At 39.4% G+C, this 20,896-nt stretch overlaps 1 protein-coding gene across 2 annotated transcripts in view; it reads right to left on the minus strand.

Moving 5' to 3' along the window:
- LOC104567929 (single-stranded DNA-binding protein 2) overlaps positions 1-20,896 on the minus strand; it is a 194,296-nt gene that overhangs the window by 136,988 nt on the left and 36,412 nt on the right. For both annotated transcript variants that reach the window (XM_088533148.1, XM_088533147.1), the window contains exons 2-3: positions 5,819-5,891; positions 1,263-1,324 (exon numbers count right to left, since the gene is read on the minus strand). In XM_088533148.1, the coding sequence (XP_088389274.1) occupies positions 1,263-1,324; positions 5,819-5,891 (135 nt within the window). The remainder of the gene's footprint in view (positions 1-1,262; positions 1,325-5,818; positions 5,892-20,896) is intronic.

Genomic DNA, 20,896 nt, shown 5'->3' on the forward strand with positions numbered 1-20,896 from the left:
GCATGCTGTCTTAAAGCCCTGGCTGCTAGTGACAGAAATGAGGGTACTCCAATAAATCTTTTTTCCCCGCCTTTAAAATACTTCTATGTGAATAGATATACAACTCTAACACGATACATGTATATCTGAACTGTTAAGAAATAGTATGCAAGGTACTTAGCTGTGATAGCAGTGTCAGCCACAAAGTTCCTAGAATAAAATTATCAATATGCTCGAACAATTAAAATAATAAAATTTGTCAAGAGTTTCATTTTGTTTCTTTATTGTTTTAGACATAATCCTCTGTATCTCAGTCCAGCACCACAATACAGAATTGTGCAAAATTTAACCACTCCACTGCAAACAACTAAAATTAAGAATAATGCTGATATCACAGATACACAGAAAACGTTCACCTCTGCAGGCTTCCACCCCTCAATTAATACAGCTAAACAGCAGTGCATATGAGCACTCTTTCCCTTTGGAATTTTATATATAGAAATCTATCTCTGCACACCAATACATATAAGCAAGTAGTATCATGCATAATAGATTACAAGGGAGCTCTGTGTTCTACCCATATTCTAGACTGAGAGAAGCTGTGCAAAGGCAGCTCCTGCAGCACCGAGCCCATGCTCTCATACGCTGCCTCGCAGAAAGGCTGGTGGCTTTGGGGCAGCTAATGGCTTTCATATGCTTCTCCCGTGACTAGAAGGTGGACTGAAGCCTGGGGAAGCTCACATCTATTTGTAGAGGCTCCATGTGTACGTATAAACTCATATATGTTATACATATTACATTATTTATATATGTATATATAAACACACTTAATATATACATATATACATATTATTTTCAAACGCAGTTATTTAGAAAATAGAGAACAATCTCTTAAAGGCACAATCTAATGGAAGACAGTGAACAAAGAAATGTGTGCCATCTTCTTTCAAAGCTGTTGCTTTATCGATCTGCTATACAGTATTTCTTTTCATCCAGTGATGGAAAAAAAAAACAACAGCAACAAGAGCAAAGGAGTCCTTTTTTTTTTTTTTTGGACTGAATATGTACCTGATAAGTAAAACTGTAAATAACATTAAACTCTGTGATTATTTTAAAACATATTTTATCTAATTTTCTTTCTTTCATCACTTTCCAATAAAATAGTTCTTGATCCTCATCTTCACATCCTTTTCACGATGTTCTCCTGAACTTCTTGCCTCCGGTCACTGAAGTTCACAATCAGCATATTCTAAAAATCAGAGGAAAAGAAAATTGACACTTACCACCACCAGGAGTGCAAGAATCCTGGGGGCTCCCCTAGTGTGATGTTTTTTTCCCATCTTATCTAAAAACAAACAAAAAAAACAACAACAACAACAAAAAAAAAAACCTCTGAAAACCTCTGAGATCACTGTGACTATAAAATATTGCATAATTTATTCAGATAACAAATAGGGAAGAATAAAAGATTTTACAGCTATGAAAGGCTTTATCATTATCAATCTGGATGGCCATAGTGCTTACTTTATCACACATACTAGTGTAGCTGATACCTCTTATTTTAGCAATGCATATTTTAAAATTTCTTTTTAAAGATTTTGAATATAATTTCATTAAGAACACATTTGATATCCCTCCACCATTAAGGCGGCATTTATTTAAACTCAAAAAACACATTTAAGCACAAAAAACATTCTAGAAAAACAACACCCCTGAAAGTTATCTAAAAGATTTTCCAATCTGCCCTAAGAAAAACCCCTAAGATGATAGAGAACAAATTTGAGGGATTCAGCAGGTAGCAGTCTTCCCTCCACAGCCAAAGGGAGCCAATGTTTCAGAATCCTCAAGGAGCACTTCCCTGTTAGAGGGAACATCACAAATACAAGTAACATCAGAGCTCAAGCCTTGCTCCCACAGCCCAATGAAAATGAAAAACCAGCTTGCCTTGGTACGGCTGCATGGGCAAACCCTCTTGAATAGGGAGGTACTATTGAGGCTTGCTTTCCTATCTCAGAAGGTTGGTTGATTTAACGCTGTTTCCAAAGGAATGGCAGTTTAAGGATTCTTGCCTTCGGCTTCACGCTTTAAGCATTGATCAGCTAGTTCGCTAGACGGCACAACACACTGGGAGAGAATCCAGCCTCCCCGTGGTACTTTGTAAATCTCAACAATACCATGCAATCATTTTATTAACATTACATTCAGCAGCTTATTCTTAACTACTAAACTGAAGTGTTTGGGCTACAATAAATCCAGCAGAATGTTTTAAGGAACTCTGCAAAGAACAACTTAAGGTTCTGCAGAGATCCACGCATGGCTGTTAGGAAGCCCAGCTCATCTTAAAATGGGGTGCACACCAGGGCATTTCGTCTGCTCCAAGCTTCTCCAGTTGCAACTACACATAGCATGATGGCCTGTCCAAATTTGTAAAAAATAACTGTTTAAACACTTACCATATTCTGCTGTAGACACAGAAGCAATAGCACGAGAGCAGCCTTATTTTAATGAAATGTGTAAACAGTCTTAATATGAAAGGTATGTAAACACATACAAAGGTATTAAAATTCTTATACAAGAGGTTAGTGTCCATATTGCAGGAGACACTGGTCAAGCCAGGAATTTTCAAAGGAAACAAAATTTGGATTGTCATGTCCAACTTAATTTCCACACCCAACTCTTAAGAATTAATGAGTTAACTAATTTAACCATATATATGTTCTTTAAATAGCTTGCAAGAGAAGTATATAGGATTAGTGCCTAAAAGGTTTTCTTAGCATAAGCATAACATATGAAGTTACCTAACATAAATTCGATGCACTATGTAAATATGTACAACTATTCAAAAATCATTCTGCAATTTAAAAATAATTTTGAAAGGTAAACTCAGGATACTACCACTTCTGTCAACAAAGTTGGCAGAAAAAAAAAAGTGTGGAGCTTAAAACACAAAACAAATAAAATGAACAAATAAAGAAAAACATTATTCACATCCTATGTAACAGCAGTTAAAACATAAAAAAAGCACCTTTTAAAATGTGGAACTTCTGCCTAAACTAACTATGCTAGATAAAAATGTTAGAATGAAAGCACATGAATAAAAGCCAAAGCTACTGAAGAGGTATTTCACACTCTTGTTTGAAGGGTTTGTTTTGCTTTTCAAAATATAGGTGCTCCTGTTTCACTTGGTAGGTGTTAATCTGTCTGAATATACAGACCTAAAAAGAATTAGGAAGAGTTATTAAATAAAAAAGTAACCACATATTGTCAGCTTTATCAATTAAGTTGATTACCAGTGATCTATTAAATGGGAAATGCCCACGTATAGGGCCCAGCCAAGTTCATGGATCTATTCCTCCAAGGCTCCAAGCTAACTTCCAGGATGGTAAGTCATTATAATATATGTCCTAGGGACCAGCTCTTTAAGGAAGATGCAATACCTTGGACCCCACAGAAAGATTCTGAAGCACAGCAGCTTCTTCCCTTTCAAAAATTTGGGTACCCCATCTGAATGCCCCAAGGATTGGCCATTTTGCCTCTTAACACCACGACTATGTATTTTGGGATGCAACAGCTGTGGAGTTACTTCCATCAATGACTTCAGCTCATGTCTCCTGAAGGGAGGGAACCGCTGACCAAGAGACATGAGACATCCTTAATAAACTAAAGAGGTCTCTGCAATCCAGAGACCCAGGAAACGACTAGTTGAATTTGTGGTCCTACATTTTAGAGAGATGAGGCAAAGCAGAGCTTTGTGTGTGCTCAGCAAGGTCCACAAAGGCATCCAAACTACACTTGACCTTGTCATTGAGACAGCCCAGCAGAAGCCTTCCAGAATGAGGCCACTTGTGACTCAGCTCTATGAAATCTGAACTAAGCATTACAACAACGTAGGAATGCTCAAGCGAGCATCTCCACGTTATCTAACATCAAGGGCATTTCATGATATCCAACTTATTTTTTTTCTTTTTTTAAATTTCATTCCATTACTCTTAGCCACAGTCCCTGGCAGAAATCCAGGAAGGGCTTGTGACTGTGGTCATTTACACTTTTCTGCACTTCTCTCAACTGCCCCTCTCTCATTTTCATCCTCTATGCCAATACTAATTTTCTAACAACTACAGCTGATCTGCATGGGACATGGAAGGGTAAAAGCAAAACAATTCTTCTGTGGCTTTAATGGGCATTATAATGTAAAGGCCCATCTGCTCCAAGAGCCACCACCATTCTTTCCTGTTGCTCTTACCGTTAACTTTTGTGTTTTAGATTTTTTCACCCTAACTGTACTGGTGTCCTGCTTTTGCAATCTGAACCTCATTTTGAGGCTTCCAGTCCAAACAGCAGTTTTTTTTCCAGGTTCGTTGGTATAATGGCAGTGAAAACTGCCATTTGTTCCAACCTACAATCATTTACAAATATTATCAGCACAGAATTTTCCCTTTTGGACTGTTAATGAATCAAGTAAGTAGGCTCACAGTTCTGTGTGAAACCCAGCAGACACCTCATGCCAATACCTTCTTATTTACCCCTGTCCCCTACTCCTTCTCTTTTGTTTACTTGTAGTCTGAATTTGAAGGTTCAGTCGGAGAGTTTCTTTTAAGCCAAATGCTTTAAAAGCAAAGGTCAAAGACACCGTCTGAAATTTTTTTAAAAAAAATCCAAATGTTATACCAGTCAACTGCTCATTTTGCAAATATAGCACAAAACAAAATGAGCAAAGAGAATTTTACACTATATTATTTACAAGTGACTGTCTTGCAAAAGCCAAGATTACACTCTGATTTTCTTTCTCTCTCATAATTTCCCATTACTTTCCTAAGAGAGAAAACAATTGTCAAAAAACACACATTAATAGAAACTAATTAAATTAATACTACCATTAATGTACCCCCTATGCCTAGCTGTGTTATGTGAACTTTCTATGACAGCTACCACAAACAACTCTGCTGTTCTCATCCTCTCCTCTCCCTTATCACTAGGAGAGGATTCTAGAGCTTTTGAAGGACTATCAGTTGAAGCAGCTAACCTTCTAAGTATAACATTTAGACTTTTTTTTTTTTTACTTCTTTCTGCTCAGTTGTAATAATTACTTCAAAGGAAGATTAAAAACAATAATAACCTGAAAAGACTTCAATATGTTTGATGAACAGGTATTTATGTATCCCAGAATAAATACAGAATGCTAGATGAAGTTTTGGGTTTTTTTATCTTCAAAAGCTGTATACAAGTCTTTAAAAGACTATGAACAGTAATAACTGTTGTGTAATGGGAAAAAAAACAGTGTCTCCATTTAGCTGTTACAAAGTGTTTAAGAAATAGGCTCTGAATGGTTATAGTCATAACTGATTCACCATATGAAGAGAGATGGTTAGAAGGATGTAAAGAATATATGTTGAAATTAGCATGGGTTAGGGGAATAAGAACTGCAAGTAGATGACGATGGGATGTAAAACACTTGATTGCTGCATATTTAGGATGACGCATTATTCACAGTTGGAGGTATCAACAGTAAGTTAGAAGAGCATCAGAAGGGAGCACCCTCCCTCCGTGCATTCTCTAACAGGAGCATGTATTAGAGCAAACGGGGGGGAATCTTTTTCAGTGTAGCAACAAAGCAGAGAACAGTGGGTAACAAATCACAGCACAAGCAATTTACCATGGCATGTAAAACGGCTTGACATGCCAACTTTTACAGATTCTTTACAGAAGTCTGTGCTCTTCAATGTAAACTGAAACTCAAGGACATCACTGATGTTTATTTTAAAACAACATACACTTATTTTACATGCATTTTACTTGCATACACTTAAAAATGTGGAAAGAAAAAGTTGGGGAAACATACCTCTGATAAAAATGTCTGGGCAGATTTCTGTGCTCCTACATGGAGCAGATATTCATATACGTACAATGCTAATCTGAAAAACAAATAAGAGAATATTAAGTACCGTGCATTTGTTTCTTCTTTTTAGAACCCAAAGATTTCCGAAGTTAGAGGTACATACTATTCTCTCTCAGAAAACACTATGCACTACACGTCAAATCTGTTATCTGTACTGAACTTTTAAAACAAGAACATGTAGGTCAGTGTGAGCAGAGGTGTTTAAATAGTAGTTAATTAAATATTGTTTAAAACCCAAATTATTTAATGTCAATATTTTTAATGATATTTGGACAGGTGCCCGGTTATCTAACAACAGACCTACTGCTGCTCTGTATTTGCCCACACTATAGCATGCGTACAGTAAGTATACCCATACTGTAACACTGATTATTTTTTCACATCAGAGTTCTCGTATGTGAAACGTGTCACGATCGTAGCTCATTTGCACACTAGCCTGTGTTTTTTCAAAGAACACACAAACCTCAAACTGCACAGAGAAAGCACTGACAGAAGCCACAGCACTATTGTAGCACAGCCCCATCTCTTAAGCAGAGAGTAAACAGATTTTTAGATTTGTTCCAACATGTGCATCTCGGAGCATGACCACCCAGCTACAAATTACTGTCACACTTCCAAAAGGATCCTCAGAGAAAGTGATCTTCGGCAGCCAGACACAACTCCAACTAATTCAATGGAATTGCACAAGGATCTTACTGCAAGAAAAAAAAAAAAAAAAAAAAAAAAGTTTTATGCCCTGAATACCTAGGAGCTGGACCACTCAGTCACCAGAGCTTACACTGAGAACACCTGCACAAACACCCAAGAACAGCTAAGCAGGAGCAGCAACTTCGGTTCATACAGACCAGATTTGGATGAGCAAACTAAAGATGAAGCACTTCCTATTCTGCAGCTTATTCTCTAGAGAAGCTCCTGCCTTTTGAAAGTTTCACTTATTGAGATTTGCATCTCTCTTACTAATAATGATTTAATATAAATACTTAGAAATTGCTTACAATAAAAGTCAGCGCAAGAAAGAAAAGAAAGACAGCATTTCTTTTAAAACTGCTAGCTGAATTGCTTTTAAGAAGTTAAATCTGAGTGGACTTTGTAACTTACTGCTATTCCTATTTCAAACGCTTCGCTATTCATGTTCAAAAAGATGTAGTTTAACTAAACAAAATAGAGCAGCACAGCATTTCTATATTCCTGTTACTTCTCAAAAGGCAATAGATACTAGATAGGATAACTGCTGTAATGGCAATGACAGAACAGTAATTACTGTAGCAACCTGGTGTGAAATAGCATGAGATTTTAAAAGCTAGGAGAGGTATTTTGTTCGTACTTTGAACATACAATGCTCACACTACTTTACTCTCTCCTCAACATTAAAAGCAAAATTTGTGTTTTTTTCCTGTAATAAAAAATAATGGTTTTTATTCAAGCATATGATTATTAAGCATACGATTTGAAGCTTACCCACTGCTTAATTCTTATATTTTACAAAATAGTTGCATATTGATTTTATCGGTATTTTCAAATAAAAACATATTAATATTTATCAATAAATACCTATCTTGGAAGATAATGATAAAAGGATAAGGAGAAGAGTTATTCTCCTGGAGCACAGTCATGTTAGTGCTCAAGTGCCACACAGAGCATGCTTGGTACAGTGAATGCCTCCTGTAAGCACTGGGGAGAGAGATGATCACTTATGTTGGAGGCTCTCTTCCCAAAAGTACAACAGCACCTGTCAAAAAGAAAGTGAAATCTTGTCGACTTAATCCTTTCCAGTTGAACTATCATTAAGTTTTTAAACAATAAATGGTTGTAGACAAAATCTAAGATCAGAAAGATGTCAGAGGCACAGAAGAGGAACTATTTCTACAATAACCAAGATTACTTATTTTCCTAGCAACACTTTAAAACGTCATGTTGAGAACGCTTTAAAGCATCATGTTGAGATGCACATCTTTTTTTGTTCTTATCAAAACATGAAGCATGCAGTCCAGAGAAAAGGATTTGTGTGATCATATCCTTTCTAGCCAGCAAATGAAAGCTAACAGCAAAAGAACCAGAAGTTTATTGCAGATACACCATCTTCATAAGCCTGCCGTCTGTTGAAAGCTTTGGCAAATACTGTACCATGATACCCAAATCATCAGCACAATACTTTAATTCTAAGCAGCTTTGTACGCCTCATCCCAGGACTCCTGGATTGTATCTGCAGAGGAGCACGTGCCAGCAGTGCTCCGGGAGAGCAGCATCGCTACTGCCTCTGCATCCTAGCCTGGAGCCTTCAAAAAACACAACTTGTGTAAAACAACAAAAAAAGACAGCTTTAAAAGTTCAGTACAAATATACGGAATGTGCCAAGTCAACTGTAATTAAAATTATAACAATATCTTCTACTCTTTGGCATACATTTTGACATTGGTTTAACTATACTAACTGTGAAATGAACTGGTGAAACTATTTTATTTTTGAAGGGGGAGAGGAGATGACTTCAGGAAGAGGTAAACAGTGCAAGTTTTAGGCTTCCCAAATGATCCAGCTGCGACAAACTGCATCTGGGCAAGGGCCCTGCCTAACTCCTCCTGCAGGAAAGCCAGGATCACCTTCCCTGAGCAGATGCGAGGCAGATGGTGGAGCATAAACCAAGTGGACTGGTTCATGTTAGATCTAAATTGCTTGTCCATCAGCAGTTATTCTGTCAGGAAGCCTTTACAGAAGTTAACAACATTATCATTTCATTCAGAAATAAAGGCATTTGCCACAGAGATCAAATGAAAGATACTACTGTTTTACTGCATTAGTCACAGCAAAAGGATCAATGAAAACCGATGCTCTGAGGAAAGATAGCAAAGAAATCAAAAAAGATGCAATGCAGGGTAACAAGGATATAGTAACTTTATGGCATAAGAAAGATTAGAATAAGATAAAAATGGCCACAGTCCAAGCATATAAAACTAACATCGGAATACACTATTTCACATCTGAACAGATGTCTAAGAAAAGAATAATGAGAAAGTCTCCATCACCAGGGCTCAAAGTAGCATTTTCAAAGAGAGTATTTACTCAATAAACTGGTGTGAGAAACTGAGTGAGAAAGCAGCAAGCAGACATATGTTTTTTTTTTTTTTTGTATTTACATACTTCTTGACATCCTATGAGTAATGTGGGAGGATGTCTAAGTAACGGAGGATTCCCGATAGAAGATGGATACGATGAGCTGGACTAAGACCAAGGCGAAAAGATCGTGGGAAAGTCACCAGCTGGAAGAACACAGAAGTAGGAGAGGAAGAACCTGTAAACAAGTTTATCAGTGCATGATAGAGGACTGTGTGCGGGCCAATCATGTAAACGTGTGCCCCGGTATCTACAGCCAACCTAGTACGGTAGAAGACGCGTGGACAGTAGTATGCAACCAATCGCAATGTAAGCGTACGCGTGGCTAGATGACTTAACAGAAATGTAGTAGATAAATAGAGTGCTGTAACGCGAATAAAGTGATTTCTGTTAGACTCATATTGAAGCCTTCAGGAGTCGTGTCTGGCCTCCCGCAGAGTAATGTGAGAAGCAAATATTGCTAATCAATTTACGTGAATTCTGCCACAACTTTTGTTAAGACAGGCTGTGGGCTCTGTAAAAGTTACTGCCTGGTAACTGATGGTAAACTTCTTCAATTTCAAATCAAAAATTAAGATGACACCAAACTTTCTATAAAAGGTGCTAGTGAAAACCTGAAGCCTCAAGAGGACGTTCGCTGTGTGTATTTTCAGCACCGAACCTTCCTGCTCTGAGTCACATTCCCTGCACAACTCCAGCAGACTTCACCAACTGTATGTATGCTATTCCTCTGGCTGTTTACATGAATATATGCCAGCTGCCCACAGAAGGCAGCGTAGGTATAGAGCTGGGTCCTACTTGCACACGCACAGTTCTGACTGGCAAGTACCTGAAAGACACACTAAAAAGAAAAATTTGCTCCTCAGGTAAGAGTTTAGTGACGGCATCTGCTGGCACAGAAGCTGTCTCAAGGGCTCAAGTCACAGCAAGAAGTTATGGAGGAACAAAAATATTTGCAAAGGGGGACATGACAGCATCGTTATTAAGTTCAGCGAGAAGATGCATATTTAGAGAAAGTGTCTGTGTCTCACTGCAAGCCAGAGCATTAGCATTCAGCAAGGCTGACCCACCATGTCCTGTCTTGCCCTACAGGCCCCAAGCTTGGGTTATTGCTTAGAGCCCAAGAACAAACGCCAAGCGGCCGCTGCTTCACCCTGCAGGCCACAAGCTGGACTCAGAAGAGTAAGGAGCTGCAGTTCATCAGCTCCTGCTTTCTCCTGAAACAGCCCAGTAAACCTGCCAGGAGCAGGCAACTATTACACATAGTTCCACCGAGCTGGGAAAAGGTGTAGTTACTTTTATTGTTTTACTAGCCACATGCCATAACTAAATATATATATATATATATATATAAACTGATGATAAATACAGTTGTGCAACCATTACACAGAAAGCCATAAAATCAGCGTGGTAAGAGGGAAAGCCTCCAGCTCCCCAAGCTTGGCAGTGTGTCAAAGCATGTCCTAGGTCCTGCACTCACCTGCTGAGCTCCTCAGCACCTAGGGCAAGTTTGCCATGGGCCAAGCAACCAGTGCTGTTTTCACAAAGTCTATGCTGGTGAACTAGCCCAACTGCAGAAATATGTCAACTTATTCCCTGGATGTTAGCAGCAACTTTGCCAGTAATAGCCATCACACTGTTAATGTCGGATGCCGAGTTTTAAAAAAAATCATATATATTGTCAGAATGCTCTTGATCTGAATACTGTAGAAATACATTTATCATGTTGGGATTGTTAATAGACCTTTTTTAAAGCTAATTGTGTATGGAAAGTTCTGCAGACAATGTACAGCCCTTGTAAAATGCTTAATATTATAGTAACAAAAATTACATTGAAAACTAATAAATCAACATCCATAGATAATATTTAGTTCATGTATAGAAGAATGAAGCAGCTGAGCAACATTTAAAAGTAGTTCTGTAGAACAGATCTTAAAGGTTCCTTCCTGCGCTTCAGGAGACTTGGAGTATTATAGAATCACTACCGCTGACCCATACAAAGAAACAGATTTTTTTGTTTTGTTTTGTTTAAAAATCTCCTGGGAATCTCATCAATGTAATATATAACATATAAATCTCGTTCTCTAAAGAGACAGTAGCACTGGCCCATATGTAAAATACAATACATCAGCTAAAACAAACATTTCATATTTAAGTTTTTTGAGCAAAATTTCTCTTGAAAAACTGACCTGAAGCTCCTGATGGCAAGCTGGTTTGGGTCAATTTCAGCTAAAAAAGGCAAACAGTTCTTTTAAATGTTTCCTATTTTGAACAATCTTGTATACCATGGCCAGACCATCCTTTCCCCCCTACTTGATGATACTGATGATCATTTTCCCAGTACCTGCGGTTAGGATGATTCGGGCAGCTCTCCATTACCCATCAGAGCAGAGGATAAGAGGTAACAGAGGCTGCTGCCCCAAGTCAGCACTGCGGATTCCCCTGTGCACCTTCTCCACGCATCCTCATTGCACAGGGGCAAGATCAGCTTGCTTAGATGCAGCATCAACTCCAACTATATCCAAGAATTTGCTTACACTTTTTCAGTTGCTTCGGCAAGCACATTAATGACAGTCTCAGCTTTACAGTGATTTATGTGTATACGCGCCTTGGTGCATTAGCTCACCCAGGCATCCACCTACACATCTTTTATATTTTTGTTTGTGTAGCTTGAGGCCAGCAGACTGCTCTTTTCAAGAGCCTCTAATCATGCCATGCGCTTTTCCAGCTCAAAATATTATCTATGTTAATCTTAGTACTCTCTGTCCCACCAATGATGTGATGGGTTTTCTGAGAAACGCCTAGGTATTAAATAAAACACAACCATTGGTCTGAGGAAACGGTATGTCCCCAAAGAGACACTCAGTGTTGGTTCCACTATGTACACTGCCTTTTCTGAGCAATCCTACCACAATTCTACAAACACAGGCAGCATAAAAATGTACATATTTGACATTATCCATTTCCACTGATTTCTCCCTTTATTTGTAGACTGCAGAAAGTATTCTCCCTATACACAGTTAACACGGGTATAAGACCCACAGTTTGGGGCTGAATAACCGATGGACTCCGTGCCTTCTATTAGGCTTACAAGACAAAAGGAATAACTGATCCTCTTTCTAGTCTGGTTTTACAGAGAGTCTTCACACAGCATGTTTGTGGAAGGCACTTTCACTTCTGCTCTCTATGCTACTGGATTGCTTGGAGGACATCCCGAAACTATACCTCATTAATTCTGGTCTTCCTCTTCTTGGCTGTATATACAACTTCAAGTGCAAAAGACAGTTTTAACCTAGTAAAAGTACCCTCTTAATCTGGTGCTATTAAATATAACATTTTTTGTTTCGGTTTACCCATACACTTAATCTCACGAACTCTTTTTGTGGGGATAATTTCACGAGTTTACCACTTAATCTCCTCCTATCTATGGATTTCAGCTGCTAGCAAAACTGCTTCCAGCAACACATTAACTTCTGCACCAGTATCTAACTAAAATTGGACATCTGGTGTCCAGGGATTTCCTGAAAAAATCAGAGATACATCTTCTGGTGATGTCTGCAGTCTCTCTTACAAGCATTTAACTGACCACAGTTTTACATATTCTCATCTGCTAAGGATGTCTTGGTTTGTGCTAAAATGTCACAACACACAGTGCTCCAAATACTATTTTCATTTGATGCTGATTGAGTTTCAAATTTCTTTTTCTCTGAGTTCTCAGCTTGTAGGAATCTAAAATATTGCACTATTAAAACATTCTTCTGTAGACTTTATTTTGAATGGGACAATTTTCATTCCCAAATGGGAATTTCCAAATTTCCCAAATTCCATATGTTTTATCAAAAAGTAGATTTTTTCAATGGCTGCTAGGGATTTGAATCACAACCTTTGCTCTTTCAGTTTATTCAGTTGTCACTACCTCTGCTTTACAGATTATTCTTTTTTCTGCTGGTTAGAAAACTAACCCAGAGAGAGAAAAACAAACAAACACACAAAAAAGAACAGTTTTCTGATTTGTTAGCGAGCTGAACGAGCAGTTAGGAGCCAGAGCGGACTGCTGCAAAGCCAGCAGGAGCGGTCACCTGGCAGAGCAGGGCTTCCAGCACACCTCAGCCTGCACCTTCAGTTCCTCCTCATGGCCAGCAGCTCAGGTTTACCATTTTTTAAGTAATCTCAAAGTAGTTTCCCAGCCAATCATCCTTCCTTTATCCATGTTTCAGTTAAACGCATGACTTATTCCACCTATCATAGCTATCAAATTTGCTAACTGGTGGCTAAGAAAATGTTCAGCAACAAAACACGTTTTCAAATGAAAGCAAATTCAACACCTTTATAAATACACGAGCTTCCACCTCTTTCTGGTAATAAAGGTGCTAACCTTGGTCTTCCCTGCTGCTTTTGAATGGGATAGTAACAGGTTTTTACATGCTATTTTTCCCCTAGTATGTAATTTCCTATAGTTAAACAGTTTAATGCAATGCATCCTGCCCTGGCAGTAAGCAGAGCTAACAGCATGGAACTGTCCTAGGGAGAGCCTCTCACAGAGAGCAAAGCACAAACACCAGCCTTACAAACCCACAAACTTTCAAGCTATACATTTGCTCCAGGATTACCAGTAGGTGGTATCTAACTCAGCAGCTCGCATATGACATTTCTTTGTAGACTTAACCACTTGTTACATATGACAAAAGGTTGCTTTAGAATCCTTTATCAACAGCAACCACGCTGACACTGATCCATGACACTGAAAACACTGGATTTTGTTGCTTACTACCTGTCACTTGTCACTTCCTACTTACGAAGGAAAAAATAATTTGCAAAATTTGTCAGTAACTTAAATGACAGTTTTTTAAATTATATATGAAAAAAGAGATACCTTTGCATTTATACACCAATAGAAGAACAGTGACTGCCTTCTAGCTCCTCCCTGCGCAGCGTGCCCAGGTACTGGGCACCGGGCTACTGCCTGCCTTGTGCTCCAGCACCTGCCTAGCACAGGCAGGCGATGCCCTCTCAGCACGGAGAGTCTCGAGAAGCTCCTGCTCTCAGCTCTGTGCTGCACACAGGCTGTCCTCACTCCCCAAGACATGATGCAGCAGTGAGCATCGCAGGAGCCTGCAGCCTGCTCAGGGCAAGGGCGGCCACATCAGCAGCCATCACCTGCAGCAGCAACTGTAGCCAAGCTGCTAGGACTTGGCTGCAGCAGTAACTGCAAGCAGGAGAGTGGAACTAGCTTAAAATGCTACAGCTGTTCCTGGAGCAACTGCCCACTGTAGAGCAGAAAGGCCTCCCATCTTGTTTCCAGCAGCACCAGAAAAGGAGGGATGAGGGAGGCAGCATGGACATGTACAGGCAGTTGCCCACAAATGAACTGGATTCATCTCAAATCAGAGCTGGCTGGAAACTGCCATGTGAATCAGTCCCATTTTCTTCACCAGGCAAGTAGGATGTAACTTGATTTCATTTGGTGTCTGGCTCCTAGAAGAAGCCATGTTTTTTGCCAGTAGTTTGCTCTTTTCAGGAAGTGTATGTTTAATACTTCTACTAAATGTGATGGGTCTGCGACAAGGACTGCCAGGAGTTGCTACCAGAGCCCTCACAACTTCTCTGGGCAATCTGTTCCAGTGCTCTGTTACCCCAGAGTGAAGAAATTTTTCCAGCATATCTATATGAAAAGTAATGGCTGAAGTAATTTTGGTGAATGATTGTGAAATGAGAGCATTCCCTTCTAGAAAGAGGTAGCTCTGAAAGCATCAGAATAAGCTAATGGATTCCAGAAGTCAACAAATTCAGGGAATAGGAAGAAAGAGCTTCTTCAAAAAATAAATAAGCTAAAGAAAAACGTACAAATATTAAGTGATTCAGAGTATATTAAAAAAAAAATACACCAGGGCAAATATCACATGGAAGAAAGATAGGAAGCATAATATACAGCTACCCTGGCTGCATCCAAATTTCCTCAGTAATTTAAGAAAATGAAGTAACAACAAAAATAACTGAGTATTAAGGAATACCACAAGGGCATAGTAACTAAACCAGAGTGCAAAATCAGAATGGCTCAAGTGCAGAGGACACGAATAAGGTAGCAAGAACACACTTTGTTTCACCAAATAGATACAGTCCTGTTATTAAAAGGGAAAAAAAGCATATAGGAAAGACAATGTAGAGAAGCCTCAAACCTGAATGCCTGCTTTGCTTCCCCCTTCACAAAATAGGGGAAAAAAAAAAAAAAAAAAAAAAGAACCACTACTTAAATACAGCAACAGGAGTACTAACAGTCATAGGAAACACCTTAAAGAATATTTTGGTAAGACAGCTGTATTACAGGTGGGAGGGCTGGAAGACATTCCCTCAGCAGTGCTGAGATAAACAAGCTGAAGTGTTCTCTGAAGTTGGAAGAACCAAATAAAGGTAAGTCCAGGACGCATCTTTGGAAAAGGGAAAAAGGAATGGCCCATGGGTTTACAGAATACGCAGAAATAATCCTTAGCACCACAGAGTTTCACTTTTTAGGATCAGACAAGCTGTAAACAAAAAGATCACATTAATTCTACTTTAATAAAATAAAATTTTATATAAATTATTTTATGTAAATAAAAGGTGTGCTACTACTTTTGCTTTTCTAAACGCCATGGTCCAATAATGTGACAACTAGTCTCCAATTCAGACAGGTGCTTTTTCCTTCCCAAATGCTGCTGTGCTTGACCCTTGGCAAGGATCGCCCCATTGCTTTCCGGTCTGCTCTTCATTTGGGGCAAGTTCTCTGCGGGGGAACAAAGTGAAAGAACTCGAGGCATTTCCCTAAAAAACGATGACAAGCAGGTACTCTGGAGTACAGGCACAGAGAATTTGAGCACAAGCAGCTTGGTCCTGCAAAATTTCATGTGCAGGATGCCTGCCCAGACTGCTGCTGTTTCCCTCCATGGGTCGATCGCATGTGATGGGATAGTACCTGCCCCACCAGCTGGTGAAGGGCTGCCAGCCCCGTTACACCTGCCTGCTGAATCCCTGCACATCTGTCTGAGCTGCTGGAAGGCTGCAAGCATTTGCCTGCCACTTCTCCCTTCAGCTCATAGAGATGTGCTGAGGAAACAGCTGGGGGGATTCTCTTGCTGCTCCCCATCCTGGATCGAGGCCAAGAAGGATTAGCCAAGATCCCCAGCTTACAACTCCATTCAGTCACAGTTCCGGAAAAGCTTGAGCGCCCAGCTCCAACCTGCAGTCCATGTGTGACAAGTTTGTTGAGCTTCAAGTCTTCTCTCAGCCTGCTAAGGGCGCACTTACAACCCAAACACACGTATTTTATATTTTCATAGATAATTTGCGTAGACTCCAAAATGGAAGTTACAGAAAATATTTTCTTTTGAAAAGTCATTAAAAAATACTAGTTTCAATCTTCTCACAGATTTTTCTTTTTTTATGAGAATACACTCCAGACAAAAAGAATTTCATCAGGAGAGAAAAATATTTGAAAATCTGTTTGACAAACAGATATTCCACAAAAAGCAAAACAGTAATTGTAGAAAACCTGCAACTGCAAGGGCATACGTGCAGCTAGAGAACTTTAGTGCTACCTGACCCAATTCCTTCTTCTTGCTGGTCTTCCAGGCAAAGAAAGCGGGAAAAGAGGACTGACTACTGGATTCCATACTGGCAGCTGATATTTGGTGGAAGAACTGCTAACAGTATTCTTTTCATAATTAAAACAAAGAAAACCAAGCAAACCAGTTATGGGACAACCTCTGCCTAATCCTAACCCAAAATTTAAAGGATCCAAGCATCAAAAAGACTGAAATTCTACTATGCATAGGAGACAATTTGGAATCATTATTTTCTTGTTACCAGATACAAACGCAATTCCATATATCACCTTTTCAATTCAAATAAAGTTATCTTAGATGTTGCTTTTTTGTGTGCCTAGGTCCCCAAATTCTATTTGCTCAGCTTTGCAAGCAAGGATTGTCCCCCTGCTAGACACCGTGTTGCCTTTTGATGGCATGAACCAGTTCCGTTCCCAAGTTACCTTACGGACCCGTAGCACGCAGGCCGGTCAGGAGCTGCAGGCCACAAGGCCATGCCGTAACGGCGACGCCGTGGCGCATAGCCACGGCCTTAGCAGCCAGACAGGAGGCTCTCATAGGCTGCGGTCGCCTTTTAAGATGCCAGGACTTGGCGTCAGCTCCAGAAAGGGCTGGGTGTGGGTGGGTGTGTGGGAAGCAGATGGCCTCCTGTCAGCAGCGCAGTCTGAGCTTCCAGAAGTTGGCGTCACGGCTTCTGCTCCCATCGGCTGATGTGCCCAGCTATTAGCACAGCTCAGGGAGGCTCCACCTGACCCCGCTGTGGAAGCACGTTTAAAAGCACTACATCCCACTGGGATAACCAAACGTGGCAGAGCCAGTGTAGCAAAGAAGTGCTGCAGTTAGCTTGGGACCAAAAGGAAAAGGATACGGAAGGCATCACAGCGGACTCAAAGCATCAGATTTAAAAAATGCTCAAGGAGGTTTTTGGGTTTCTTTTTTTTCTTTTTTTTTTTGCCACAACTGTAGGGTGGAGGTAGCTTTGCTAAGGAGAGTTTCAGAACACATTTTCCATGATTTGATCAGTGCTAAGGCATTTTATGTAAAAATCCTCTGTAAAAATAGCACAAAATTCTAACACTCTGTTCTCTGATGCACTCAAGAATAGTTTATTTAAATATAAATACTACTTTGCCCACTGCTCAGGTTCAAACTACTGTTTGAGCAGTATTTCTAATTTCTTATCAGTAACATTTTTAAGGATTTTGATCAAATTATTTCTTCAGAACACAGGAAAGTTCAATAAAAAGACTCGCACAACTTTCATGCATTTTTCACTTCTCTGGTAAATATGAATATTTATATTCAGCAAATATTTGTCTTTAAGAAGCTGTTGACACACTACTCAAAACAGAGAAATAGACCCAAGTTATTTTTATGGTGTTAAAAGATCTCATCTTAAGCCAGGAAGCGGTACACATACACACTGCAATGGATTTGCTATCCCATTTTCCACATATTATCTTTGCCATCTTTACTTCATTTGCTGTTTGTTACCAGGACAAAAAAAGTCATCTTGAATTCTTGAATTCTTCTTGAACTCCTAGGAGCAGAGTCCAAAGTAAGCAACAGTCTGCTGGGCATCACAGCACTATGTATAAGACGAGGAAATCTGCCTTGCTGAATTTAATTTAAAATAAGACTTGCAAGACACCTAAACTTTAAACTTTTTTGAACTGCACCTGCAGAAGCAAGGGAAGAGACAATGTTTTGACTGTTTCTTTCTCCAGACTACCAGCCTTTATCTTTACTAAGCTGCAATGAAAAGTTAGTATTACTAGGAAGAAAAAAATACTTGACTCTTCAAGAGTTATTGTACAAGTTTCTTCAAGTACTGTCTGACAGAGAAAGCTAGGAAGTCTTTCACTCTTTCCATCAAACTACATTCTTCTCTTTACCATTTTACATTTTACAAAAACAAAACAAAACAAAACAAAAAAACCCTATAATTACCTGATTTCATGCCTTACACACATAATTATCTGGAAAGGCTGGATACATAGGGATTTTTCACAACCACTTGAATTTGACAATGCATCACGATCAAGCAAACATGAAACTATAATCTTGTGTTATATAAAAATTTAAAATGCTAAATTACAAAATTATATATTAAGTTATAAACTCAGCATGTATATGCTTTTCCCAAATAAACGTTAATTCAAGTTATTGAACAACTGCAATCTTTGAATGAAGAAAATTATGTTAAACTTGCAATCAATAGCATTAAAAAGGAAAGAAAGACAACAGAAAATACACTTCTGATACATTAGTGAAGTTTCCTGTATTTTGTATTAAATGTTCCCTTGAGTCCCTAAATGGGACTCAAAAATGTTCAGTCCTCACTGCAAACAGTTTAAATTTGTGGACTGACAAATCACCATCCTTTCTTCGCAAAATGGCAATAAAATCATGGTTATGAAACAGATTCAGCAAAAATCTTTGTTGTTTGATGAGAATTTTGAATGAGTCAAACCAAAATAAGGCTAACGGTGACAACACTTCTTCCTTTCCACCCTTCAATTCCAGTGAGATTCCGCAACATATGGAGGAAATCAACCTCTGCGCGTGATGATCTCGTACAAGACATTTAAAAAAATCTACCCTATTTTCAATTTATCCTGGGCCCTGTATAAACCATGAATACTTGAAACTGAACACAGATGATTGACACGAATAATTCCACTCTTGATGTTTTTGCCCGATTCCTCTCTAGAAAAAGAAAGTTGTTGCCACCTCTGCTTTTTTTCCAGGAAAAAATACACTAAGCAAAATAAGGCAAGCAGGAGGGTGCAAGAGAGGAAAAGGATATCCGTAAAGGCCGAGAATTCTCCACCCTTGAAGGCCTTCAAGACAGCTCAGCTAGACAAAGGGGATCTCCCCTTGAGCAGGGACGCCTCTAGAGGTCCCTTCCAACCTTAAGCATTCTATGATTCTATGATTCTATGATCATTATGAAAGTATTTTAGGCTTTGATGTTTTAAGTGGACGAACCTGGCATTTGCCGGATGGCAGTGTATGGTCATTTGGATCAAACATCTACCCCAACCCAGGTAGAAATTGGGAGGCTACAGTGCGTGTACTTCGCACAGCCCCTGCACTCCCTGATTCAAAAATTACTAACGTACCGCAATACCCAATTTCTGCTGCGGCATGGAATGGCATCTCTGAAGTCATAGCTGACTTGGAGAAGCGACAGATTATCTCTAGAACCCACTCCCCATATAACTCACCTGTCTGGCCGGTTTGGAAACCAGATAGGAGGTGGCAACTGACAATTGATTATAGGTGCCTGAATGCTAATACTGCCCCTTTAACAGCTGCTGTTCCAAATATTGCAAACTTAACAGCTACCTTACAAGCAGCTGCACACCTTTGGATGGCAACACTAGATGTAAAGGACATGTTTTTCATGGTTCCCTTACAAGAGAAGGATAGGGAGAAATTTGCTTTCACGTGGGATGGTATACAATACACGTTCAATCGACTCCCACAAGGGTATAAACATTCACCTACTATTGCACATGTTGCACTGGCTGAACTTTGGCAGACAGCCTCACTTTCTCAGGATGTGAAATTGTACCAATACATAGATGACATCCTAATTGGGGGTGATTCTCCTGAGAAGGTTGGGAAAGTAGCCACAGCAGTATCCCACAGCAAATCCTACTTGAAGCTGATAGAGGTACCACCTGAAAAATGTCAGGGACCAAGCAAAGAAGTAAAATTCTTAGTACTTGGTGGATAGCTGGCAGTGCAGGGATTCCTCCAGATACCTTAAGAAAAATTGGAGAGTTGCAAATGCCCCAATCAGGGAAAGAATTACAACAATTGATGGGAACTTTAGGATATTAGAGAAGGCATGTACCTGGATTTCCTATTATTGCTCGTCCATTGTATTCACTCTTAAGGAAAGACAAACCTCGGAAGTGGGAATTAGAACATAAAGAGGCAGCCAAAACTCTGACTGAGGAATTAAAAACATTTCAGAGTCACTGGGTCCAGTACACCCCCACAACCCTATTATAGCTGAATGGGGTTTTGCTGAACATGCTACTTCCTGTAACCTGTTTCAAACTGGCCCTGATGGACCAAAAAGGCCCTTATTGTTTAGTTCAACTGCATTTAAAGAAACAGAACTAAGATATTCTGAATAGGAAAAAAGGACTTTTATCCTTAGTCCGAGCAGTTAAACAGGTTGAGAAGATACATCAAGGACAACCTGTGTAAACTAGAGGACCATTTAATTTACTAGAAGCCATCCTAAAGGGGACTGCTCCCCAAAAGGAATTGCACAAAAACCCACTATCAGAAAATGGTATGCCTACCTAACAGGCGT

Source organism: Tinamus guttatus, unplaced genomic scaffold (assembly GCF_059628265.1).
Source record: "Tinamus guttatus ecotype Peru unplaced genomic scaffold, ASM5962826v1 Tinamus_guttatus_pri_ptg000485l, whole genome shotgun sequence".
Classification (NCBI taxonomy): Eukaryota; Metazoa; Chordata; class Aves; order Tinamiformes; family Tinamidae; genus Tinamus; species Tinamus guttatus.